The 26,131-nt window shown below is 52.6% G+C and overlaps 1 protein-coding gene across 2 annotated transcripts in view; it reads right to left on the reverse strand.

Annotated features, from left to right (window-relative positions):
• Positions 1-26,131, reverse strand: part of SYNPO2L (synaptopodin 2 like) — a 57,153-nt gene that overhangs the window by 18,103 nt on the left and 12,919 nt on the right. The window contains exons 2-3 of one of the 2 annotated variants that reach the window (XM_074999726.1): positions 16,266-16,417; positions 4,565-5,208 (exon numbers count right to left, since the gene is read on the reverse strand). In XM_074999726.1, coding sequence (XP_074855827.1) covers positions 4,565-5,208; positions 16,266-16,417 — 796 coding nt within the window. The remainder of the gene's footprint in view (positions 1-4,564; positions 5,209-16,265; positions 16,418-26,131) is intronic. The other variant, XM_074999727.1, reaches the window with a different exon arrangement.

Consider the following 26,131-nt stretch of genomic DNA (forward strand, 5'->3'; position numbering starts at 1 on the left):
TGGTTATTTACACCTGAAGGGGCTGGGCAGGGGTCAGTGACTGAGGCTAAGGATGGACACGCTCTGGTGAGATGTGTGGTGTTCTCCCCTGGGAGAGAACGTCCACTGTGGATCAGCCTCCCCCTGCTGCCACCAACACCTCCACCCAGGCTGGCGGCAGCTCCAGGACAGCCAAGGTGCCGGGGCAGTTGAGACACTGAGAGCAAGACCGAGACAAGGTGATGTTCTGGAAAAGGCAGGGACTTGATTGGACAATCTAAACTGACTCTAATGGTCTCACTGACTATAAAGTCAGCCCTGTGCTCCCATTCCTGACCTACTGAATCACCCTTTCCTCCCCCACCCCATCGCCACGGAACCAAGGCTGCTTTAAAAAAACCGCTGGGATTGAACCACAGTCTCAATCTACCCCTTTGGGTCAGAGGGCTCCAGCACGCGTTACGGTAACACACCCTTCCGCTCCAGCACCACATCCCTTCGGGGCTTCGCTGGCTGGCCTGAGCCCCCTTGCAGCGTGGGACGTGGTAGGCCCCTAGGGTGCCTCCAGCTATGCTCCTGCGGTAGCCAACGTATCCCAGAGTGCCACCTAACCCACAAACTGAGGGATGGATTTCTTTCAGGTGCAGGAGTTTCTCTAATTCTGCTCACCGCGGCATGGGCACGCCTTCACTCCTCTCAGCCCTCCCTCACATGCTCTTTGCTGCGTTGGCAATGGCCACACCAGTATGCTATGGCCTGACCAAGGCTGAGAGGCTTGGTTCCAGCCTCGCAGGCAGCCCAGCAAAAGGCAAAATGGCCACCGTCAATTGCTTTTCCTTCAGGGCACCTGCTGAGACACACTTCCCTTCCTGACTCCAAAAGGGAGGGCGTCAGGAAAGGAAAGTACTAGCTCAGCCTTGAATGGTGCTAGGAACCCACCGTGTAGCTAGCAGCATCCTTACGTCACCTCCGGCCATGGGAGATTCTTCTGCCATCAGAAATGCTTTGCTTTAAACAGTGGCTTCCCTGGGAGCCATCTGTGCTGAGACTGTCCTTGGAAATAAGCTCTGATATAAAGACATTACTCACCCAGCACTAGCCTATCGGGTGGCACAGAGCAGCTGGGCATGCCTTTCTCGGCATGCATCTCATGCTTGTACATTATTCAAAGGGGAAAAAATAGGTTCAGCCTAGGGGAGGTAGGAATCGCTCTTTTTGCTGCTGTCCTAAGCTGGGGTGAATTCTGACCAGGCTGTGGGACAAACAGAACCAGGCAAGGCCTGGCCTGGCATCATCGGTACTGCCATGCTGGGTCTGATTTAAGAGAGCAGCTGCTGGATTGAGTCTGCCTTCTGACAGGGGGCAAAGCAAAAGCTCAATGCCCTACCCTCAGGAAGGTGCTGACTTCCGGAGCAATCTCCAGACCCTCCCTTGAGCAAGGAGAGACAGCAGCTTCTCTGTGAGAAAGGGAGGAAAACAGCTGCATCAGTGGCCTCACAACACTGGCTCACAGACATTTCTGTCAGAACAAGAAACCATCATGATCGGCTGGTGTGACCTGCTGCTTGTCACAAGTCACAGAACCTCACCTGCCCACTCCTGTAGTAGCCCTGACTTGAGGCTGCGCTCCTGGCATCCTCAAATCATACATTAAAGATATCAAGTTACATAGACTCCGCCATTCATACTAGCTCAAACAAGCAAGTGAGCGTGCCCCCCCCCCCCCCCCGCCACTGCAGAAGGCAAACCCCCCCCGGGTGCTCTGCTGATCTGACCCAGAGAAAACTCCTTCCCAATCCCAGACATGGCAATCAGATCCTGAGCATGTGGACAAGAGCCCAGCCAGGCACCCAGGGAAGAATTTCTGTGTAGCAACTCAGTCTTCCCCATCTCATGTTCAATCTCTGGCCATTGGAAATATTTGTTAATAACAGGAGCAAATGTAGTGGTTAGCGCAGAGGACTGGGAGTCAGGGTTACTGGGTTTTATTCCCAGCTTGCTCTATGACCACAGTCAAGTCTTGCAGTTGCTCTGTGCGTCAGTTCCCCCATCTGTAATACAGAGGTAAAGGAATGACCTGCCTCGCATTGGGGCTGTAGAAGTGAATTAATTGATTGTATAGCAGTTTATGGCCCTTGGATGATAGATACTGTTGTACAACATTGATAGAGCTGCACTGATCACAACACTAAAGAAATGGTGGCTCTTGCCTTGTCACCAGGTAAGGAGTTAAAATACTGCCTGGCTAGCAGGATGCAGGTAAGATGTCCAAAACTAAGGGAGCTTGGACCCAGATTTCTCCTTCTCCACAACCTCTTGGTACAAGTTCTTGGGAGGAACTGATAGAAAGCTAAGGGGAATAGGCAAGGAGAGCTGGCCAGGAATGGAATACAAGGAGTAACGGCTTTAAGATTATAATAACAAAGTGAGTTTAGAGTAGATACAGTAAAACCCTTGAGTTATGCAGGGGTTGCATTTCTGCAACCACCACATAACAAATTTTTGTGCAAGTCGAGGGGAGGTGGGAACCGGGCTGCCACCTGGTTCCTGGCTCCCCTGGGCTATCAGAAGCCAAGAAACTGACTGGTAAGTTTCCTGGCTCCCAGAGTACAGGGAACCGGGTACCATGAGGCAGCTTGATTCCCCTCTTCCTGCCGCTTGCCACTTGTGGGACCTGGGAAACTAAGCAGCTGGTCAGTTTCCCAGGTCCCATAAGTGGCAAGCAGCTGGGAACCAGGCAGCAGCCTGGCTCCTGGCTCTCCTTTGCTTGCAGAGAGGGGAAGTTGAGCAGGGCAGCATCCTTGGTCAGTTTCCTGACTCCAGACAGTAGAGGGGAGCTGGGAACCAGGGGCAGCCTGGCTCCCGGCTCCCCTCCACTCCTTGGAGCCAGGAAACTAACCAGGGCTGCTGCCCTGCTCAGTTTCTGAGCTCTGCAAGTGGAGGGGAGCCGGGAGCCAGGCTGCTGCGTGGTTCCCAGCTCCCCACCACTTTGGGGACCAGGAAACTAATCCTGTCAGGGCAGCAGTCTGACTTGCAGGTGCTGCCCCTGACAGCAGCAGTTTCCTGTTGGGGCAGCAGCCGTGAGTCAGGCTGTCACGCCTGACAAGAGCAGAAAACTGCTGCTGTCAGGGGTGTCCAAGGTCAGGCTGCTGCCTCTGACAGGAGCACTTTCCCCACTCCTGTCGGGGCGGCAGTCATGTTAACCTGAGATGCGCAACTTGATTGCACGTATCTGAGGGGTTTACTGTATATGGAAAAATGCCCTCATGGTAAGAGCAAGGAGCAGAGCAACGATCACAGGAGTCGGAGATGTGTTACTGTGGAAATGTTCAACACCTGTAAAGGTAGTGGGAGCAGCCACCTGAGATGATTAGACTTGGGTACTTTGGAGTTCTCACCCAGCCCTGATTCCCATGAACCTTGACACCTGCTCAATTTAATCTATGAAGTGTGTGGCGGCTGAGTAGAAAAACACAGAATCAGGACTACAGAAGAAGGTGGTACAAAGCTCATCCCCTTGGGCATATCTACACTGCAATGTAAACCCAAGTCTGCTGGACTAAGGGTTCTGGATGGCCAAGCCTGCATGTGAGCATCCCCACTGCATTGTGACACTGGGCTTACAATGGCTGGACCTGGATCTCACAGCCACACTGCGCTGTACAGGCCTGACTGGGAGGGTTGCAGCTTGAGCTCTGGCCAGCCTGTAAACCAAAAGGGCTTGGACCCAAGTCATTGAGGACTCAGGCTGTGACTCACGCCCCAGCAGGAACTGAGCTCCCCAGTCCTGAGTGCCTGGGGACTTGAGTCACACTGATTCGTGTGTGGATGGAGGAGGGGCTTGGGCTCAAAATTGAGTCGGTCAGGACTACTGGGAAGTGTAGCCATGCTGGTCTAGTCCATCACCTGGGTTGTTCCCTCTAGTGTCTTCTCTGGGTTTTGTCCCTGTGTAAATACCTCGAGCGAGGGGAATCCCACCAGAGGGCGTGCTCAAATCTGGCTGAGATTTCCCACGCCCACGCTGCCCATGCCAGGGAAGCAATCTCCCTTGCTGGACCTGGTCAGCTATCACCACATGCAGACACGTTCACACTCCTGCTGGTGCTACCAAGGCTGCGAGAAATCACTCTCCAAAGGGGAAGGAAAGTGGACAGGCCCCCTTGGTCCTGGCAGCCCTAAGGCGATGTAAGGGATTAGTACAGCTATTGGCAGCTGGCCCTGGGAGGAGACCGTCTCCATTCTCTGTCCTCAGTGTCGCTACCACAGCAGCTCTCCTTAACCATGCGGGCTGGGCGTGACCCCTCGGAGGCTATCCATATTACGCCTTTGCTTGAACACAACTGTGACAATAGAGTGAATGGCAAGGTGCCTTGTCCCCAGGGCCTACCCGCCCCCCAGGCTAGGCAGGGAGAAACCAGGCTTAGGACTCACCCCAAGTCACTTCCATGGGGCACAGGTGTTATCAGCACCCTTCTAACCCAGAGAGCTCCAGTACTCGCCGCCTCCCTCAGGTTTTCAACCCAAATCAAGCTGGGGATGGATGGAGTCTTGCGACTTGCTTGTGGGGGAGGGAGGAGGCACTTACTGGCTAGTTTCGCTTTCTCTGTGTAGGTGGTAGTTAAATCTTCATCGACTGGGTGTTCCACTGGCCCCACCATGGGGATGAGGTGGCGCTCGGCTCGGATGGTCTTGGTGGCGTGGGGCAGGAGCATGGCCTCTGGGGAGAGCTGCCAGCCCTCTGCTGGGGGCTGCTGCAGCAGCACCTCACTCTCTGAGGAAGGGGTGTCCGTGTGGCCGTTGGGCTGAGGCACGAGCTCTCTCTTGGCCGCGCCAGGTGTGGTCCCTTCTCCCTCTCTGGCCTGCGCCGCTGCCTCCAGCGTGCTGTCGTAGCCACTCAGTTCCGACAGGGACACCTCATCCTGTGTCTCGCCTGCCTTGTTGTTGGACCCCCCAGGTGGAGACCGAGGGCTCTTCTTGCGAGCCCGACGGTGCTTCTCCTGGGCAATGTTGTCAGCGTCGCTGTCCGTCTCGCCGTAGTAGGCCTCGCTGTCGGGGGGCGAGGTCAGGCTCCCCAGCTGCTGCTGCCGCCTGCTCTGTGTCTCCGGTGGGGTGGTGGCTGGGGGACCGGCCAGCTCTGGGCTGATGTGGGAGGTCGGGGACAGCACTCGCAGCTGCCCAGGGGAAGGCGTGTGCAGGAGCCGTGTGCCAGATGGGTCCCCACCAGCCGCCCTGTCGAGAGAAGGAGGAGGGGCAGTGAATTTCAGGCCGGGGAGGGATTTCGAGGTGCAGAAGGGTGGCACTCAGCATGGGGAGGGATGAGGACCTGAAGCATCTCACCTCTCTGGGTGATACTGGCCAAATTCAAACCCACTGTCGGCAGGTGCAGCTCGAACCTGTCAGGGCCCATTCATCACTGACATTTCTCTGCTTCCTGGCTTGGCTGTGCTGCAAAGAACCTTGGCTGCACCTGCTACACAGGAATGGCGAGTAGCCACCCCTCTTCTCCTTCACAGACGCTGGAGACTGTTATACTTCTCATAGGCCAATTGCTTCCAGGCCTCACAGCTCCCAAGGCGCTTCCTCTTTGCACATTCATCCCAGCTGGGCTGGGGTGAGCTGTAACTGAGCCCTGTAGGCTGATTTCTGACCGCACATCTAGTGGGGGACCATTCCTGCTGCTCTTATTGCCCAGAACCTGATGGATCGAAGCTCCCAGGAGGCCGTGTCGAGACTGACAGCAGCACGTGCAGTACAGGTATAGCCGCACGCTGCGGAAGGCAGGGTGTGTCTGCACTTGCCATGGTGGTGTGAAGTGACGTGCCGCAGTGCCAGGCTCTGGCAGCAGGGAGGTAGAGAGATGCTGCATTGCTAAAAGGGCAGCATCAGATGTGGGAGGCACAGCTTGGGCGTGTACAGAGCCAGGTAGGCCTGTCCCCAGGGTTCAAGTGTGCAGGGCCCTCTGCTCACCTCAACCAGGCCTCACCATACCCACTGCCGCATACGCCCATGCTGGCTGGGTGCAGCACCCACCCCTCTATGCACAGGGGCACCTTCACGATCAGGCCCACACTAGGGAAGGCCTTGGCAGTTTGGCAATGGTCAGGGGCAAGGTGGGTCTGCAGAGGTCAGGCTTCACCTTTCAAACCAATACATGCTTGAGGAAGGAAAGCCTGTGCGCTGAGAGGACAAACTTTACCCGTGAGCCTCGTAGTGGAGTGGGGCTGGGTGTAGGCTTGTGTTGCAAGTGCTCAGAGCAGGGGGGGTCTCCCCTGAATTTAAAGTTTCACAAAAGGTAAGTTGGTGCTTGGCTGGCCTGAAAATCCTACTTAATACACAAGTGGAAATGACAGACACCTGCACCCTCCCTGTCAAAGGGCTGGGGCACACAGGAGCCTCAGCCCAGCTGGTGCCAGGGGGATTTTGGCTCCGAAGCGTCTAATCCCTTTGAAAACGAGCCTTAGGCTTCTCAGTCCCTTAGCCGTTGGGCGTTCATGTATCGCTTGGCCCCCTCTCTGAGCCAGGGCCAGGCTAACGTGCGAGAGCAGTGGGCTGGCACGGTGCACCCTGTGGTCAGGGGAGAAGAGAAGCAGTGCATCTCATCCCGTTGTTATGTACTGTAATTAGAGCACAAGCCTCCCGGAGGCGAGCAGCTCGGTTTGCTCCAGGAACTCCGGCAGCGCCTGCAGCACCACAAGACGCACTCTGCTGCCCGCTGGCTAGCTCCCTAGGCACGTTCCGTTGCCCCGACCGACCGCTCGCCTGGCTGGGCCCACGGGCGCAAAGTGGGCAAGGGAGAGCGCTGAGTGAGAGGGTGACCTGCTGCGAGATCGGACAGGCTTCCAATGGGGCGTCGCTGCTCTCGCTCGGATTCTCAAACACTGCCCTGGGGTTGGCCACACGCACGTCTTCACAGAGAACTGTCCCATTCGCACCCCGTTGCTGCTGCCTCTTGTTAGGAGCACCACAATACTCAGAGCTGCACAGGCCTCTGTGCCCTCCCTCCTACGGCCTCCCAGAGCAACTCTTGCCTCTTGCTGCCAGCGCCCCGTAGCTCCTAAACCAGAGAGGTGCCGGCCTTCCTGCCCTGCCTCCCTCCCTTCCTCTGGCATCTCTTTTGGAAGTAACTTCACATCACTCATGTGAACTGGGTCTGAATGAGCCCATCCAGACTGCTGGCTTGGGATGGCAGAGAGAGGTCAGGAGCAACCTGTGTTGCCATGAACACACCTGTTCTGCACTGGTAGCTAGGAGACAGGGATGCGCAGCTCCAAGTGGGTTAGTACAGGATGCAGGGAGAGTGAAATGTTATCTTCATTGCTTGCTGGAGAAGAAGTGCGCTGAGCACAGCCCATGGGCAGGGCCACCCTCAGCTGAGAGGAGCAAGCTTAGCCAGGGACTCAAATGCCAGACTCTACTGAGAGAGTAGGGGTGGGGCAGGTGTCCCAGCCAGGAAGTGAGGCCTCTCCCTAAGTCCCACTGTCCCCAGTCTGAGTTACCCTCCTCCTCTCCACTGGTCAGAGACTGTATTAGGAGCCAATGAGAGAAGAAATCACTGGCGATGGAGCTTCAAGAACAACAAGAAGTCTTGTGGCACCTTATAGACTAACAGATATTTTGGAGCATAAGCTTTTGTGGCCAAAGACCCTCTTCATCAGATGATGCATCTGATCAAGCGGGTCTTTGCTCACGAAAGCTTATGCTCCAAAATATCTGTTAGTCTATAACATGGGTGTCCAACCTTTTGGCTTGCCTGGGCCGCATTGAATGACGAGGAAGTGTCTTGAGCCGCATATAAAATATATAATATAGTTAATGTATATAAATCACATAATAATGTTAAAAGTTTACAATCTTGGGGGGCCGCATTACTAGCTGTCCAGGGCCGCACGTGGCCTGCGGGCCGCAGGTTGGACACACCTGGTCTATAAAGTGCCACAAGACTTCTTGTTGTTCTCAAAGCTACACATATCACGGCTACCTCTCCAATACTTGGAGATGGGGCTGTGTTTCTGCCTCACCTGTAAAGAGCTGAGTATCAGTAAGAAAGGTGCAAAGGTCGCAGCAGAGAGGCAGTGGCACTGGAAGGTGATTGATAGTTGGCTGATGAATAAGTGGCTGGTTAAGCAGTAAGCAGAGCATGCAGCTGGCAAGGCAGCCAGGTGGTCAGGAACCATGGCCCATGGGATGGCCAGCAGAGCAGAACCATGGCTAGCGGGGCAGCCAGTGGAAATGAATTGCAGCGGCAGGGCAGCCAAGTGGTGAGGAACAATGGCCACCCAGAACAAGTGTTCAGATGCTAGAGGAAGGAAGGTGTTTTCTTCTCTGGGTGGGAGGTGAACTCACACAGACACCTTTGCACCCTGGGTCCCCATGGGCCGAGGACAACCACTCTGGGTCAGGGATGGGGAGAGAGGGAACAGAAGAGGAATTTTGCTTTTAGAACTCAAGAACATGAGGGGGACGGCCTTGTTGCACACAATCTGGGTTGGGTGTCCTGCTCACAGCATCACAGTTATGAATCTTGCTTGTGCCGTTGTCCCAAAGCAATGTCAGGTGACTGCTCGCCTTTCATGAAAAGTTTCTTTTCTACACTCAGGCTCTGTGTGTGCAAGGGGAAGTGTTGCCTCTGAGATCTAACCAAGGATGGCGTATAATTTCCCCAGATTACTGGGTGGGAGCTCAAGCCAATTTTGTGGTGTATTGTTGAAGCGGACTCCCTAGATATTGAACCTGGCCCTGGTTGCTGCTGGCTGTGTTTGGCAGAAGGGTTATGGGGAGGGTCAGAACTAGGACCAGAACCTGGGAATCCCCTATCTTAGGGCCCATATCTCACTCCTATAAACCCACACTGGAATCCACACACTGACTTACCCACTGGGAAGAAAATGAACAGTGTGCTGCATGAGCACATCAGTATGGCTTAAGGACCTCAGACATAGTAGCAGCAGCCTTTGGCAAGCCCCATTGGTAATGTTATCTCGAAGCTTCTGGACAGCTGATTCATGCACCCTGAAGGGAGGCTGCCTGTCTCAGTTTGTAGAGCAACGAAGGGTCCTGTGGCACCTTATAGACTAACAGAAAAGTTTAGAGCATGAGCTTTCGTGAGTTAACTCACTTCTGGCCAGCATCTGGCCAGCATCTGAAGTGAGTTAACTCACGAAAGCTCATGCTCTAAACTTTTCTGTTAGTCTATAAGGTGCCACAGGACCCTTCGTTGCTCTACAGATCCCGACTAACACGGCTACCCCTCTGATACTTGTCTCAGTTTGTTAATTTGAAGTGTGTTGTTTTTGTCCCAGAGGAGTTTGTCCTAGCATCTGTAGCCAACAGGTGGGCTCTGGTGTGTGATATCTAGTGAGTGAAACTCTGGACACCTTCAGAAGGCCTTTTTTTGTCACACTTAATCACTGGTAAGAGCCCAGGAACACAGGTGAGCACAATAGAATGTCTCAGAGCCCTAGCGGAGACCAGGTACTGAGTTGCCATGGTTGGCCTGTCCTTATCTTCCCTGTCTGACCACAGCTGCCCTTAGGCCCCATGCTACAGAGACCATCAGCCGGCATGGCACTTTATCACTGTAGGGCTACGTCTACACGTGCAGCCAACATCGAAATAGCTTATTTCGATGTTGAGACATCGAAATAGTCTATTTCGATGAATAACGTCTACACGTCCTCCAGGGCCGGCAACGTCGATGTTCAACTTCGACGTTGCTCAGCCCAACATCGAAATAGGCGCAGCGAGGGAACGTCTACACGTCAAAGTAGCACACATCGAAATAGGGATGCCAGGCACAGCTGCAGACAGGGTCACAGGGCGGACTGAACAGCAAGCCGCTCCCTTAAAGGGCCCCTCCCAGACACAGTTGCACTAAACAACACAAGATCCACAGAGCTGACAACTGGTTGCAGACCCTGTGCCTGCAGCATAGATCCCCAGCTGCCGCAGAAGCAGCCAGAAGCCCTGGGCTAAGGGCTGCTGCCCACGGTGACCATAGAGCCCCGCAGGGGCTGGAGAGAGAGCATCTCTCAACCCCCCAGCTGATGGCCGCCATGGAGGACCCAGCAATTTCGACGTTGCGGGACGCGGATTGTCTACACGGTCCCTACTTCAACGTTGAACGTCGAAGTAGGGCGCTATTCCTATCTCCTCATGAGGTTAGCGACTTCGACGTCTCGCCGCCTAACGTCGAAGTTAACTTCGAAATAGCGCCCAACGCGTGTAGACGCGACGGGCTCTATTTCGAAGTTGGTGCCGCTACTTCGAAGTAGCGTGCACGTGTAGACGCAGCTTAGAAGTCTTCTCCCCAGGGCCTTTCACTAGTGCTCCGTCCACTCTGGGGTACGATGGAATGAAACCTTCACTCTCAAGCAGAGGGAGGTGATGGGCCCTACCAGGGCTTTTCCATCTCTAACCTACAGGATTTACTTCTGACCTGGACTGCACTCTAATCCACTGAGCCCTAAATCCTAAAGGAGACTCCCAAATCTGAACTAGTCTTTGTAGCTGACAAGTCTGAGGAAGTGGCCAGATTGAAGTGTGATTAGAGGAGGTTTTGGAACAAATTAATAAATTAAACAGTAATAAATCACCAGGACCTCAAGGAGCTCAAATGTGAAAATGCAGAATTACTTACTACAGTCTGTAACCTATGATTTAAATCAGCTTCTTCGCCAAATGACTAGAAGATAGCTAACATGACACCAACTTTTAAAAAGGGCTCCAGAGGTGATCCTGGCAATTACAGGCCAGAAGCCTGACTTCAGTAGTGGGCAAACTGGTTGAAATTATAGTAAAGAACAAAATTGTCAGATGAACAGATGAACAGAATATACTGAGAAAGAGTCAACATGATTTTGATAAAGGGAAATCACACCTCACCAATCTCCTAGTTTTCTTTGTGAGGGTCAACAAGCGTGTGGACAAGATGGGATCCAGAGGATACAGTTTACTTAGATTTTCAGAAATCTTTAGACAGGGCTCTCCCCCAAAGGCTCTTAGGCAAAGTCAGCTGTCATGGAAACTGATTAAAAGATACGAAACAAAGGGTAGATATTAATGACCAGTTTTCAGAATGGGGAAAGGTAAATAGAGGCCCCAGGGGACTGTGCTGGGACCAGACCTATTCAACACGTTCATAAATGATCTGGAAAAAGGGATAAGCAGGGAGGTGGCAAAATTTGAAGATGATATAAAACTGCACAAGATAGTTAAGTCCTAAGCAGACTGTGATCTGCTACAAACAAACATCTCAAAACTGAGTGACTGGGCAACAAAATGGCTGATGAAATGAAATGTTGATAAATGCAACGTAACACGCATTGGAAAATATAATCCCAACAACACATATGAAATAATTGGGTCTAAATTGGTTGTTACCGCTCAGGAAAGACATCTTGGAGTCGGTGTTGATAGTTCTCTGAAAACATCCACTCAGCGTGCAGTGGCAGTCAAAAAATCTAGTCTAATCTAATCAGAATGTTGGGAATCAGCATGAAAGGAATAGATAAGACAGAAAATACCATATTGCTTCTGTATAAATCCACTGTACACCCACATCTTGAATACTGTGCACAGATGTCGTGGTTTCATCTCAAAAAAGATATGTTGGAATTGGAAAAGGTTCAGAAAAGGGCAACAAAATGATTAGGAGGCTGGAACAGCTTTCGTATGAGGAGAGATTAATAAGACTGAGACTTTGCAGCTTGTAACAGAGATGAAAGGGGATATGACAAAGGTCCATAAAATCATGACCGGTGTGGAGAAACTAGATAAGGAATGGCTATTTACTCCTTTTCATAACACAAGAACTAGGGGTCACCAAGGCGGTGTCTACACTTGCAAGTACATTCAGAAAATCCAGCCATCTTTTAAAAGAGCATGCAGAGCATCTATACACAAATTGCACTCTTTTGATCTGAAATCAAAAGACCGTGGTGCCATTTTTGAAAGTGTTCCTCTGATCCTGTCCTAGGAAGAGCGCACCCTTTCAAAAGAGTCTTTCAAAAGGAAACGTGTAGATGGTCTGCAGGCTGATCTTTCAAAAGAGCAGTCCTCCACAGCGCCAGCCAGCTGATGCATGGAGACACCCTGGCCAGTGGCAGCAGAACTCTATGATAGCTGTGTCTGACAGCATTTAAAGCCACACAGACCCAGAAACCCCATGTGAGGAAGCTCAGAGCATGCTAGGAGCAGCAAATTCACGAGCTCTGGCAGCACACCCTTAGTGCGCCACCCCCCTATACCCACAAGCCCTCAAAGGGCTTGCAGGACTCTGGGCAGCCCCTGAAAAAAAGAGCGCCCTCATGGACCAAGCCCAAGTTGAGAGACCTGCTCAGGCTCTGGAAAGAGGAGAAGGTGCTGAAGGACAGTGGGGTGAAGAGGTGGAATGGGGCTGTGTTTGCCCACCTGGCCAAAGGTCTGTCTGCCCAAGGACACCCTGCCTGCACCCCCGAGCAAGTACACAGCAAGGTAAAGGAGCTGTGGCATGGATACTCCCAGGCCTGGGACTCCACCAGCTGCTCAGAGGCAGGTCCCAGGACCTGCCACTACAACAGGGAGCTCCACTACCTCCTGGGGCCCAGGGACAGCTCCCCTCCACCCTTCATCAGTAGATGAGCCACACCCCATGGATGAGGAGGAGCCCAGCCCCACAGAACACCCCTAGCACCCAGAGCCAGAAGCCACCACTGAGGTCTCAAGTGACATGGGGGACGTTGTGATTGAGTTCTTGTCAAGCCAGGCAATGGGCAGACAGGCATCACTGGCCCTTGGTGAGCGACCCTCCAATACGTACCTGGCAAGGCACACACCCCAGCCCAAGGGCAGGGGCATCACAGCCACCAGTGGGCCACCCACACTCCTAGCAGACACGGGCCAGACACAGCAGAGGCAGCCATGGCTCCCAGCACATTGCAACAGCTGCCAGCAACGTCCAGCACCCACTCCTCTGGACAGTGCCATGAGCTGCACATGCAGGGCTTGGGGATGGGGTCGGACTGTGGCGGGGGACTGCCCCACATGGGTGGGGACCCCCTGTGGCAAGTGCAATACCCCATGGCCACCTGCCACTGGACAGGGGCCAGTACCCACGGTGGGGAGGGCAGGGCCCTCGTGCCGTAACACAGTACTGACTGTATTCTCCTCTCCATCCTTGCAAACACACCACGGGAAGCCCTGAGCCATCTGTGGTCCTGGACAGCCTGGCAAAGGTGGGGGCCCACTCACGACCCCCACCCACACCACGAGGAGCCTGGAGCGGAAGGGCACGGTGACAGCCAGCAAGGACAATGCTACTAGTAGCCGGACAGAGCTGATAGAGCGGCGCACTTTGCATGGTCAAGGCACACCATGCGCGGCAGAGGGCTGTATGGGACACCCTGCTGGGCCACCTGCGGGAGATAACCGCGGTCCTGCAGGACCACTCAGGGCTCCTGGCCCGACTGCTCCCCCAGCCCACCTCCTGCCAAGCCCACCCCCACCCCTGCCTCTGCTGAGTCCACCCCCACCAGACTGCCCCCACAGCCCTATCTGCCCACGCTGCCTGCTCATTTCTAGCCCCACTGGGGTCCCCAGACTGGGGTTGAAGGGGCTCACGGCCACCCACCCTCATCCTGGAGTAACACCCCCTCCTCCTCAGCTTGACGTCACCCCACCGGTTGCAGTGCCTCCCTCTTGCCCAGCCCCCACAATGTACATCGTTTGCCCCCACTCCCGGCTGTAGCTAGTTTTGTTGTGATATTGTTAGACAACACAAAGTTGATAGTGAACGTTGGTTTAATTTTTGCACCACCCTGTGTCCTGTGCTCTTGTTGGTGGGGCAGTGGGAGGTGGCTGTGGAGAGGGGGCAGGGAGGAAGTTGGGGGTGTATGTGTGGGGGGGCCTGCAGGAAGTGCTGTGGGTGGGGGTCACCGTGGCCCATGTGCGAAGGCCTCCTGGTGGGCCTGGCAGCTTGTGGAAGGGCCAGCTGTTTGAACCCAGGGCCGGACTCAGCCACCCACCACTGGGGGGGAATATTTTGCACTTGCCCTCCACGATGTTGTGGAGGATGCAGCAGGGACCCACCAGCTGCAGGACATTCTGGAGGGCGACCTCAAGCTGCACAAGGAGGCACTGTTGCTGGCCCTTAAGGCACCTGAAGACCCGCTCCACCACATGGCAAGTCTGATTCAGGCACCTGTTGAACAGCTCCTGGGTGGGGTTGGCATGGTCAGTATATAGCTGCATTTACCAGGGCTGCAGTGGGTAGGTGGCATCCACCACCATATACAGGGGCGTGGTGACGTCCCCGACCTGGTGCTCCTGGGGCGGGACGTATGTCCTGGCCTCCATTCGGCGTCAGAGGCTGGCATTCTGGAACGCCAAGGCATCATGTGTCCAGCCCATATACATGTCCCAGAAGCATCCCCTTTGGATCCACCAGTACCTGCAGCACCACCGAGTCATAGCCCTTCCCATGCATGGAGGAGCCAGTGCTGCATTCTGGGGGCGTGGATGGGGATGTGCGTCCCATCCAAGGCACCAAAGCAATTTGGGAAGCTGAGTGCTGCGAATCCTGCAACCACTGCCTCCACGTCCCCCCCATGTGGACCACCCTTTGCAGCAGCATGGTGTTGATGGTGCACATGACCTGCACGGGAGGGAGGGAGGGCATGACGGAGTGTGCCTGGCCTCCTTCCCTGGCCTCCTATCCAGAGGGGTGCCAGTGGGATCCCAGCTCGAGGGGCTCCAGAGCCCCAGCAAGGGGGGGCAGAGGGTGACAGTGAGTACATGGCCAGCTGGCTGAGCACAGCATTGAGGATGGCAAGCTCATGGAGGAGGAGCTGCTGCTGGACACCCATGGGGACTGGCTTCCAGGCACCTTTGGGCTCTGCGGGGCTTGTGGCAGCTTTCCAGGCCTCAGCATGTGCGGAGCAAGGGTGCTTGGGAGAAGCCTGTTAAGAGGCCCTGTAAGGCTGCAGGGCCCAGAAGTGCTGGTCCACTATATGACCCTGTCCATGGTGTTTCCTGGCCTGATCTTTCTAAAGGGCGCCTGTAGCTGTGTGGATGCTCTCTTTCAAAAGAGCGGGCCAGTCTTTCAAAGGGACAGCTTGCAGGTTCAACCTGCTTCTTCTGTGTCGATGCTCACTTTCGAAAGGCAGTCTTTTGAAGGGTAGCTTCTGAAAGACTGCCTTTCAGAAGGGCATTGTAGTGTGCATGTACCCCAAATAAAATTAATAAGCAGCAGGTTTAAGCAAACCAATGGATGTATTTCTTCACACAACACACACTCAATCTGTGGGGCTCTTTGCTGGAAGATATAGTAAAGGCCAAGACTATAATAAGGGTCAAAAAAGATAAATAGATGGAGGATAGGTCTATAAAATGCACGGAAGATCGGTCCTTCAATGGCTACAAGCCAGGATGGGCCGGAATGGTGTCCCTAGTCTCTGCTTGCCAGAAGCTGGGAATGGGTGACAGGGGATGGCTCAATTGATGATTCCCCAGTTCTGTTCATTCCCTCTGGGGCACCTGGTATTGCCCTCTGTTGGAAGACAGGAAACAGAGGTAAATACAGAGCTCACCCAGTCTGTCCCTTCTTATGTCCATCTATTTAAATACTCAGCAACAGCTCCACCGAAGTTGATGGGCCTACTTGAGTGCTTGAAGTTAGTCCCCTGCTTCTGAGCTCCGCTAGATAGGGCCTGAGCCAGCTGGACCTATTGCAGGCCAGAGGGACATGTCCAGATGCACGCTTCTGACTTCTTTATGCCTCTGTTTCCATCCCATTATTGGCCTCAGTATAGAATGCTGTAATTAATGCCACATGCCATGTTTCCTTATGTGTCGTCAAATTCAGTTGTACAGGGTACTCGGTTTTCCAAAATAAAGCAGTCGCTAATGTTACTATTAACTGTGATGAGCTGTCTTGTGTGAACCACTTGCCTGCTGCAGAATGGAATCATAATTGCCCAGCTATGAGTCATATTCCCTGTATCGCTAACGGTGACTCTCTTACACAAAGCTGCAGGAGCAGGAGGACCTGAGTTCCGCTCCCCACTATTGCTGTGTAGTCTAATCAGCCCTGGCAGGCGTAGGGACAACCAGGAAGCCCTGGATGAATGCAAAGTCCTCCATCATACTGTTTGCATGCCCAGTGCACGAGGCCACAGTTGCTCTGCCTTGTGTCAGCTACCCTGATCCTACCGCCAGCTGTGTGACTTCTGCTATGCAGAACGGAGCTGGACTGCTGGGGACTGTCCCCCTGCAGCTGCTCCCTGCCCGGAGCCCATTGCAGTGGCCGTTACCTTCTCACGCAGAGGCGGAGCGTGTCGCTGGAGGAGTCGATGAGGTGCATGGCACTGGCGTGGGAAAGGCCAGCACAGAGCTTCCCGTTGATGGACACCAGCTCATCGCTCTCCCACAAGCCCCCCCGGCAGGCTTTGCTTCTCCTGCGGATCTGGAAGAGGGGAACAGAGGGGGTGGGGAGGAAGGAGACAGTCGAATTCAGTTGACTGACTTGTTGCTCGGCAAAGTGTGCCCGGTCAAGCCACACAAAGGCAAGGGGTGGCGCTCGCTCAGAGCAAAGCACCCAGGGCCGTGAGGAGGGTTGTGGAGCCTTAGCACCTCAGTCACCTCTCATGACTCTCAGCGCCCATGAAGGGCTCCTTCTGCCAGGTGCACAGCTGAGCTCTTCCTTAGGCAGAGTCCAGTCTCCTGGTGTGAATTAACACCTGGCTGCTCTTCTCCTCACCTCTCATTCCCGAACTCCAGCCCCTGGCTCCAACGGGCGTCTGTGCTTGCACGGAGGGAGCCGGGCACTTAGCCGTTTATCTGGCCGTGTCTCAGCTCCCCCAACTGGGATGGCTGAAACTGTCTCTCCTGTGGACTTGCAGCTAGAATGTGCACAGGAGGCTTTTCCCTTTCTTACCTCTAGACCCTTGGGATAGGGCCAGAAGAAAAGACACCTGCACTGCGGGGGCCCTTGTAATGCAGACAGAGCAGGCACGGATCAGCACGTAGTTATTTGAGTGGATTAGGTCACAACACCTTTGGTGGGTTCCCCCACTCCTAGCCAAGGATGCCTGCACCATGAGTTTGGAGGGGCAGAGAAGTGCCCCTGAAATCTCCCCACCATACAACACCCTGTTCTCTGCCCATAATGCTCCTGTGCCACGTGCCACCATGGATAAGAACATAACAATGGCCATACTGGGTCAGACCAAAGGTCCATCTAGCCCAGTATCCTGTCTGCTGACAGTAGCCAGTGCCAGGTGAACCGAAGACAATGATTAAGCGATTTGTCTCCTGCCATCTGTCTCCCGCCTTCAACAAAAGGCTAGGGGCACCATACTCTACCCTTGGCTAATAGCCATTTATGGACCTAACCTCCAAAAATTTATCAAGCTCTTTTTTAAACTCTGTTAGCGTCCTGGCCTTCACAGCCTCCTCCGGCAAGGAGTTCCACAGGTTGACTGTGCGCTGTGTGAAGAAAAACGTTCTTTTATTAGTTTTGAACCCGCTACCCATTAATCTCAGTTGGTGTCCTCTAGTTCTTGTATTATGGAAACAAGTAAATAACTTTTCTGTATTCACTTTCTCCACACCAGTCATGATTTTATATACCTCTATCATATCACCCCTCAGTCTCCTCTTTTCTAGACTGAAAAGTCCCAGTCTCTCTAGCCTCTCCTCATATGGGACCCGTTCCAAATCCTTAATCATTTTAGTTGCCCTTTTCTGAACCTTTTCTGATGCCAATATATCTTTTTTCAGGTGAGGAGACCACATTTGCACACAGTACTCAAGATGTGGGTGTACCATAGTTTTATATAGGGGAAGTAAGATATTCTTCGTTTTATTTTCTATCCCTTTTTAAATTATTCCTAACATCCTATTTGCTTTACTGACTGCCATGTCCATGTTACTGACTGATATGTCCATGTTGTAGGGCTACACATAATGGTGCTATTTGGTGGGGTAAGTTGCACACAGGGTGCCTGGTTTTAATTGTCTTTTAATTTCCTTTTCCCTACTGTGACGCAGAAGTAACTCCCCTGCAGCCAGTGTAGTTCCCCCAGAGGGGGACTGCAGAGAGAAGAGAAGCAGGCCCTGGGAGCCAGCTGATCAGCAACCAGGCATTATGAGCAGTGTCACTGTGGCAAGGTGATATTCAGGGGTTCTGCGACATAAGCACAGCTCTCCAGGAGTAGCATTCTGTGTGACTGAGACGAGAAGACGTAGCAACTCTTGAAATCAATGGGAGCTACTCCTGCTTCTGCCAGTGTGAATTTTCCCCAGCAGGGCTGGGGCTGGTGCAGGCATGATTTAGCCCTGGTCTACACCGAGAGCCAATTTCAAATTAAGGCCCCTTATTTTGAAATAACAAGCAGAGAATCCACACTACAGCTGTGTCCACACTAGCCCCCTTCTTCGAAGGGGGCATGGAAATGACGCGGACTGGGGCATATCAATGAGGTGCTGCGCTGCATATGCAGCACCTCATTAGCATAATGGTAGCTGCACGAATTTCAAAGCTGCTAACTTCGAAGTGCTGACAGGCAGGCTAGCTGCGGGCGCTGCGAAATACACGCCAGACTTTGAAATTCCCTTACTCCCAAAACGAATTGGAAATCCTCTCTGAACCCGGCATTGGCACTGGGGGGAAGGGGTTGGAGCCCCCAGCAGCCCCTTTCCTGTCAATTTCAGAAGCCATGTTAGTGAGCTCTCAGCAGGAGGCCCCAGTGCTGAGGACCCCTTGATGTGGGGCTTTCTCTGCGGTGCCCCTATGCTTGGCACCATGTTTCTTCCTCTGGAGGAAAAGAAACCCAGACAATCTTCCCCTCCCACCAATTCACTGAGCACCATGTACCTATCTGGCCTCTGCTACCCAGACCAGGGTCCTGCTAATTTTTTTTATCCATGAGCAGAATAAATTCTGTTTTGTGCACTGAGGCATGTGCCGATGTGCTCACCAGTAGAAACACGTGCTGCTGGTTGTGGGCAGCTGTGGCCGCTCTGCTAATCAGCTGGGCACCCGTGAATCTCTCCTGGGCAGCTGTCCGCATGCTCAGCTCACAGCAGTGATTTCCAAACTTTGCAGCATTTTGATTTTGATTTTTGAAAAACCCTCATGCCCCCCTGCCTCTTCTTTACCCCCTTTTAACAAGAAATTCAGTTCGTAATTTGAAATAAACACAAAAGCTTGATATAAAAATGGTATTTAAAATTAAAAATAAGCACAAATAATTTGTCGTGGCTCCTTGTGGTTGTCTGGTGCAGTCCCAGTTGGCCAGCTTCCTGAGCCCCATGCCAGCCTCCAGAGCGGCCTGCACCAGCTGCCCACCCACCTGAGCCCTGCACTGCCAGAGCCGCCTGCCCAAGCCCCATGCCACTGGTGCCAACCGTCCACGTGCCTGCCGGCCGCCTGAGCCCTGCACTGCCGAACCGACCAGCCACCCACCCCAGCTGCAGGCCAGCCACCCATGCCACCCACTCAAGCCCCATTGTGCTGGGGCCAGCTGCCCACCCACCATCCTGAGTCGCCCAAGCCACATGCTGCTGGGGCAGCCGCCCGAATCCTACACTGCCAGGGCCAGCCACCCTTCCACCAGCCCAAGCTGCCCAAGCCCCATGCTGCTGGGGCCAGCCGCCTAAACCCCGCACTGCCAGGGCCAGCCACCCTCCCACTGGCCCGAGCTGCCCAAGCCCCATGCTGCTGGGGCCAGCTGCTTAAGCCCTGCTCTGCTGGGGCCAGCCACCTGAGCCGCACGAGTCCTGCAAGCTGGCCTGCCGCCCAAGCCCCGCAAGCCACCCACCCGAGCCCCTCCCCTGCCCTCCCACAAGGCCAGGCACCCCCAGCCCCACATCTAACCCCATCCTCCTCCTCCTCCCTCCCACCAACACACACTCACTCTCATTTGCAGGAGGCAGCCAGCTCCATGTGGGTCTTTGCCAGCTGCCTGCTTTTTATAGTAGCTGCACTGGGTCACCCACATAAAATGGCAGCGGCTGTGAGCTGGAAGCAAAGACCGGATCTTTCTTCGGGTGGAGGGAATGCTGGGGGGGGGCGGGGCTGGGTCACCTCACAACCCCCCCCCCACTCCCCTGGAATTTCTTCATGACCCCGGTTTGGGAAACCATGGCTTACAGGGAACACTGCTCCATACCACACTTGCCTCAATTTCTCTTGCACTAGGCTTGCCACCGAAAGAAATAAATCAGCCCCTCTGGCACCAGCTGCTGCCACGCTGAGCAAGTTCCAAAACCAGATGACACCCAGAGGTGTTTGCTCCTCTCTCAGGCTTCATCTAGAGACCTCACTCACTTCTGGGGGTGACACACATACGTACGCTGTGGCACCTGTTTATGACCTTTCCTAAATCAGGGCCTTGCTCATTTATGACAACGAGAATACAAGAAATGCAGATGTGTCTAAACCAGAGGTGTGTTTTATACCCTGACTCCACCCCCCGGAATAAGACACTATTCCTCAGCGAATGCAGACTCTGGGGAGCAAACTTTTTTGCTTATATATCACCCAGCACAAGGGGCGGCCATGGAGCCTGATGGGAACTCCTGGGTGACCTGCATATGAACGTTTGCTACCATTTTATCATCAGCTCCTTTTGGCACCTGTTAAGTTAGAATGCGGCGATTTAAAGTTAATCTTTGAACGCTCTGACTCAAATGGAAGTTAGGTACATTGCAGAGAGGTTTTTACAGCTCCTGGTTTTCTTGCTGTATACACCCTTTTTCTTCTCTTCTAATTTCAATGGTATGGATTGATTCTGCCCTCTGATACGATAGTCCTGGGGGAATCCTGAGGTTGTGCCATTTGGTGCCATCCTAACACTGTACAATTCCCTCAGGGCTGATATGAGTGTCGTGGCAGAACACAGCCTGGAGGCTGCAAAGTCCTGATGCTATTGGAGACTTGGGGCTTATGCCAGCCACAGCTACAAGATCCCCTTTGAGGGGGCTCCATTAAAAAAACACAGCCCCCCAATAAATTCGGGGAACAACTAAAAAGAAAACAGGGACGGGTGTGGGGGACAAAAGGCTAAAATGAGGCAGCTGGAAGGGGCCACCGAGCACAGAGCCCTGGACAACGCCCACTGCTCCTTGAAGGTGTTGAGGGAGCCAGCGGACGCTGCCCAGAGGAGCTCTGCCCGGATTCGTGAACTGATCAAGGAGCGGAAGCAGGTCCCATACAAAGTCCCGATAGAAGGCCGGTGCACTGGGAGTTGGGCCACTGCTTTTCCGTTTCCTAACTAAACTCAATCAGGGCAGGCAGCTCTGGTCTCATTAGCCAGGCTGGCTCCTAATCAAGCACCTGTGGCCAGTTAAGGCCTTTGGATTTCCAGCAAAAGGCTTCCCCCCACCCTCCCTAGGCAGCTGGGAGGCGCACCGGGAGGAGGCTGGAGGATGCAGAGCAGTAAGGCACCGGAGGGAAGTGGCTGGGGGGTGGCATGGCCAGGGAGTGGATGCGATGGTCGGGCGGAGGTAAGAGCTCCACTAGCTGCTGCCCTCTCCTAAGGACCCTGGGCCAGAGTCCTGGGTAGTGGGTGGGATTGGACTTCCCCCACCCCTCCCATGGGGGGTCACCCTGCTGGGCCAACAGGAGCAGCCTGAAACCTGTAGAAGGGGCCTGCCTTACCCCTCTGGCCACGAAGAGAATGGCTCAGTCAGCAGAGACCCTTGCCTTTGGGGAGACCCAGGCAGCCAAGGGGCCACTGTGCATCTCTGAGGTACACAGGGAAGCACAGGAACCCCTAGGGGCAGGCAGGGAACTGGTCGCAGTGTGAAATTCCCACTTAACTCTGTCACCGGCATAAGTGTTTGAGGGCAGAAGCTGAATTGGTGTTTCTAGTGTAAATTAATCATAAATGCCTTCTCTTGGAACAGTCCCTCACACACAGCACTTACGCTTTCATGGTACCTCCCTACTGTCTCTGAAGCACTTAAAGCCCCTCCTCCCACAGGCTCTGAGTGACTCAGTCTGTGGTATTGTTACCCTTGTGATATGCAGGGAGGCAGGGAAGTGTCATTAGCCTTGTACCGCAGAGGGGAACAGAGGCACAATGGGTGTGACTGGCTTGGCCAAGATCACGCTTTCAACTATCCCCTTTCTGTTTTGCCAGCCTAAGCATACATGTTTCTTTCCTATTGCTTATTGATAGGGTATGATTTTGTCCTAGAGAGCAAGGAAAAAATGAGTTTGAATAAAGTCTGTGAATGCCTGGAGATGACTGTAAAAACACATTTCAATAGGCCCCAAAAGTGAGTAGCTTTGTTGTCTGGCACAAAGGTGTAGTGAAAAACTAGATAGCTTAGTAGCTCTTCTTTGGGAGATATAACTAGAGATACACATCTCCTAGAGCTGGAAGGGACCTTGCGGGGGGGTGGTCATCTAGTCCAGTCCCCTACCCTGTTGGCAGGATCAAGTACCAGCCCTGACATCTATTTGCCCCAGTCCCTCGATGGTGTCCTCAAGGATTGAGCTCACAACTGTGGACTTAGCAAGGCAAGGCTCAAACCACCAAGCTATCCCTCCCCCCACACTTATTGCTTTTCCCTTGCACCTCTGCCCTGAAAGATATTAAAAATGACCATACCCAAATTGCTGTCTCACTCAGAGGCCATCCTTCCCAATCTTTTACTCTTTGGGGGATCATTTGTTCATGGAGTTAAGGGAAACTGAAGCTGTGAAGTTAACATACATAAACTACAGTGTGTTAAATCCATTGTGGACATTCTCACTCAGCCTACGTCTACACGACGAGATAAATTCAAATTTATCAAAACCGATTTTGTAACGCCGTGTTTTATGAAGTCAAATCCTCACCTTCCCACGGGCTCCCCACAAAGTTGACTATTGCCTGTCACACTCAAACCCAAACATTGACTGTTGCAGCAGTGCATTGTGGGAACCTATCCCACAGTTCCCTCATCCCTGTAGCATTCTGGGTATTTTCACTGGTGCAGCATGGGAAAAAGGCCCTGCAAAGGTTGTGGGTATGTGATATCATCTTCCCACATTGCATCACCCTCATTCCGCTCCCATGGAAAGCAAACAGCCATTTTTCCAGGAGGAAGGAAGGAAAAGCAGGGTACCAATGAAGATCACCAAATGAACTGAAATCTCTTGCTTCTGTAACTGAATTGCTTTTTATAACTGCAGCTGTGACTGAATTATCAAAGATTTTATAAAAAGCAGGAGGTGTCTGAGTCTTCTCAGTTGGTCCTCCAGCCACTGTCCCTGCTTCCTTGATTGCATGTGATCCTTGAAAATAAAATAGGAACAATGCAAAGCTTGAAGAAAGAATAGATAGTAAAGGCTTTGGAAAAATAAATTTTGTGAGGCAGGGTTTTTGGCTTCCCAGTCCATTACACAGCTTCTGTGCCCTGGGCTCACCCAGCAGTCTGTGTCTTCTCAACTGTCCCTCCGCCTACTCATAGAAACATAGGGCTGGAATGGACCTCAAGAGGTTGTCAAGTCTAGCCCCTTGCTTCAAGCAGGGTCGATCCCAACTAAGTCATCCCAGCCAGGATTATGTCAAACCAGGACTTAAAAACCTCGAAGGATGGAGATTCCACCACCTCTGTAGGCAACGCATTCCAGTGCTTCACTACCCTTCTGGTGCAGTAGTTTTCCCTAATATCCAACGAACACCTCTCCTTCTGTAACTTCAGACCATCGCTCCTTCTTCTGCCATCTGTCACCACTGAGAAAAGTTTCTTTCCATTCTCTTTAGAGCTCCCCCTCAGGAAGTTGAAGGCTGCTATTAAATCACCCCCCAGTCTTCTCTTCTGCAAACTAAATAAGCCCAAATCCCTCAGCCTCTCCTCATAGGTCATGTGTTTCAGCCCCAAAATCATTTTCGTCACCCTCCGCTGAACCCGTACCAGCACATCCACATGCTTTCTATACTGGGGGGCCCAAAACTGGACACAATATTCCAGATGCAGTCTCACCAATGCCAAATAGAGGGGAACAACAACTACTGTAGATCTGCTCGAAATGTTTCTCCTAATGCACCCCAATATACCATTAGCCTTCTTGGCTACAAGGGCCACTGTTTACTCATATCCAGCCTTTCATCCACCATAACCCCTAGGTCCCTTTCCATCGTACTGCTGCTGAGCCAGTTGGTCCCCAGCCTATAGCAATGCTTGGAATTCTTTCATCCCAAGTGCAGGACTCTACACTTCTCCTTATCGAACCGCATCAGATTTCTTTTGGCCCAGTCCTCCAATTTATCCAGGTCACACTGGATCCTATCTTTACCCCCCAACGTATCTACCTCTCCCCCTAACTTGGTGTCATCCACAAACTTGCTGAGGGTGCAATCCAGTCACTCATCCAGGTCATTAATAAAGATGTTGAACAACACTAGCCCCAGAACCGAACTTTGGGCACTCCACTTGAAACTGACCACCATCCAGATTTTGAGCCATTGACCACTACCCGTTGGGACTAACCGTTAAGCCAGCTTTCTATCCACCTTACAATCCATATATCCAATCCATACTTCCTTAACTTATGGGCAAGAATGTTGTGGGAGACTGTAGCAAAAGCTTTGCTGAAGTCAAGGTGTATCCCGTCCGCTGACTTCCTCATGTCCACAGAGCCTGTTACCTTATCATAGAAGCTAATCAGAGTGGTCAGGAATGACTTGTCCTTGGTGAATCCACGTTGACCGCTTTTGATCACCTTCCCCTCTTCCAAGTGCTCCAAGATGGATTCCTTGAGGCTCCCCTCCATGATTTTTCCAGGGACTGAGGTAAGACTGACTGCTCTATAGTTCCCTGGATTGTTCTTCTTTCCTTTTTTAAAGATGGGCACTACGTTTGCCTTTTTCCAATCATCCGGGATCTCTCCCGATCTCCAATAATCTTCAAAGATAATGGCCAAAGGATCGGCAATGACCTCTGCCAATTCCCTCAGTACCCTTGCATGCATTAAATCCAGACCCATGGATTTGTGTACATCTAGTTTTTCTAAGTAGCTCTTAACTTGTTCCTTCTGTACTGAGGGCTGCCCTCCACCTTCCCATACTGCTCTGTTTAATACCGTAGTGTGAGAGCTGTCCTTGTCTGTGAAAACTGAGGCCCCACATCTTTCCTGATAACCCTCTTACTGTTAACATGCCTGAAGAAATTCTTTTTGTTACCCTTCACATCCCTTGCCAGCTGCGGTTCCAACTGTGCTTTTGCTTTCCTGACTACTCCCCAGCATTCTCCAGCCATATATTTATACTCCTCCTTAGTCAACTCTCCACTTTTCCACTTCTTATATGCATCCTTTTTGAGTTTAAGCTGACCAAGGATTTCCCTGTTGAGCTGGTTGCCTACCATATTTGCGTTTCTTACTATACAGTGAAATGTTTGTTCCTGTGCCTTCAGTAAGACGACTTTAAAATATTGCCAGTTCTCCTGAACTCTTTTCCCCTTCATATTCCTTTCCCATGGGATCCTGTCCAGTTCTCTGAGAGTCAAAGTCTGCTCTTTTGAAATCAAGGCTCTGTATTTTACTGATCAACTTTCTTCCTTTTGTCAGGATCCTGAAATCTACCATTTTATGGTTGCTGCACCCCAGGTTGCCACCCACTTCTATTTCTCCTACTAGTTCTTCCCTGTTTGTGAGCAGCAGGTCAAGTTGTCCACAGCTAGTCAGTTCCATCAGCACTTGTACCAAGAACTTATTTCCATCATTCTCCAAAAACTTCCTGGATTGTCTGTGTGTTTCTGTATTGGTCTCCCAGCAAATGTCTGGATGATTAAAGTCTCCCATGAGAACCAGGGCCTGTGATTTGGAAGCTTCTCTTAGCTGTCTGAAGAAATCCTCATCCACCAATTTGGTGGTCTATAGCAGACACCAACCAGAACATCACCTCTGTTGCTACCACCTTTAAGCTTAACCCTTAAGCTCTTCCCTGTGTTAAGGGGGCCAAAGCTTGAAGAAAGAGCACAGAAAAGGCTAGGAAAAAGATTTTGGGCTTCCCACTACACTACACAGAGTTGTCCAACATGGTGGCTGGGGCTCCCCAAATTTCAACAAGTGGTGGTGCTCAGGTGTGGAGGCCAGCCCCAATTGACTGTCAGGGTGCTGGACCCCCTCATTCCATGAGGAGGTTGGGTGGGTTGGAAGAAGAAGGGCCAGTTGACATGG

Source organism: Carettochelys insculpta, chromosome 7 (assembly GCF_033958435.1).
Source record: "Carettochelys insculpta isolate YL-2023 chromosome 7, ASM3395843v1, whole genome shotgun sequence".
NCBI lineage: Eukaryota > Metazoa > Chordata > Testudines > Carettochelyidae > Carettochelys > Carettochelys insculpta.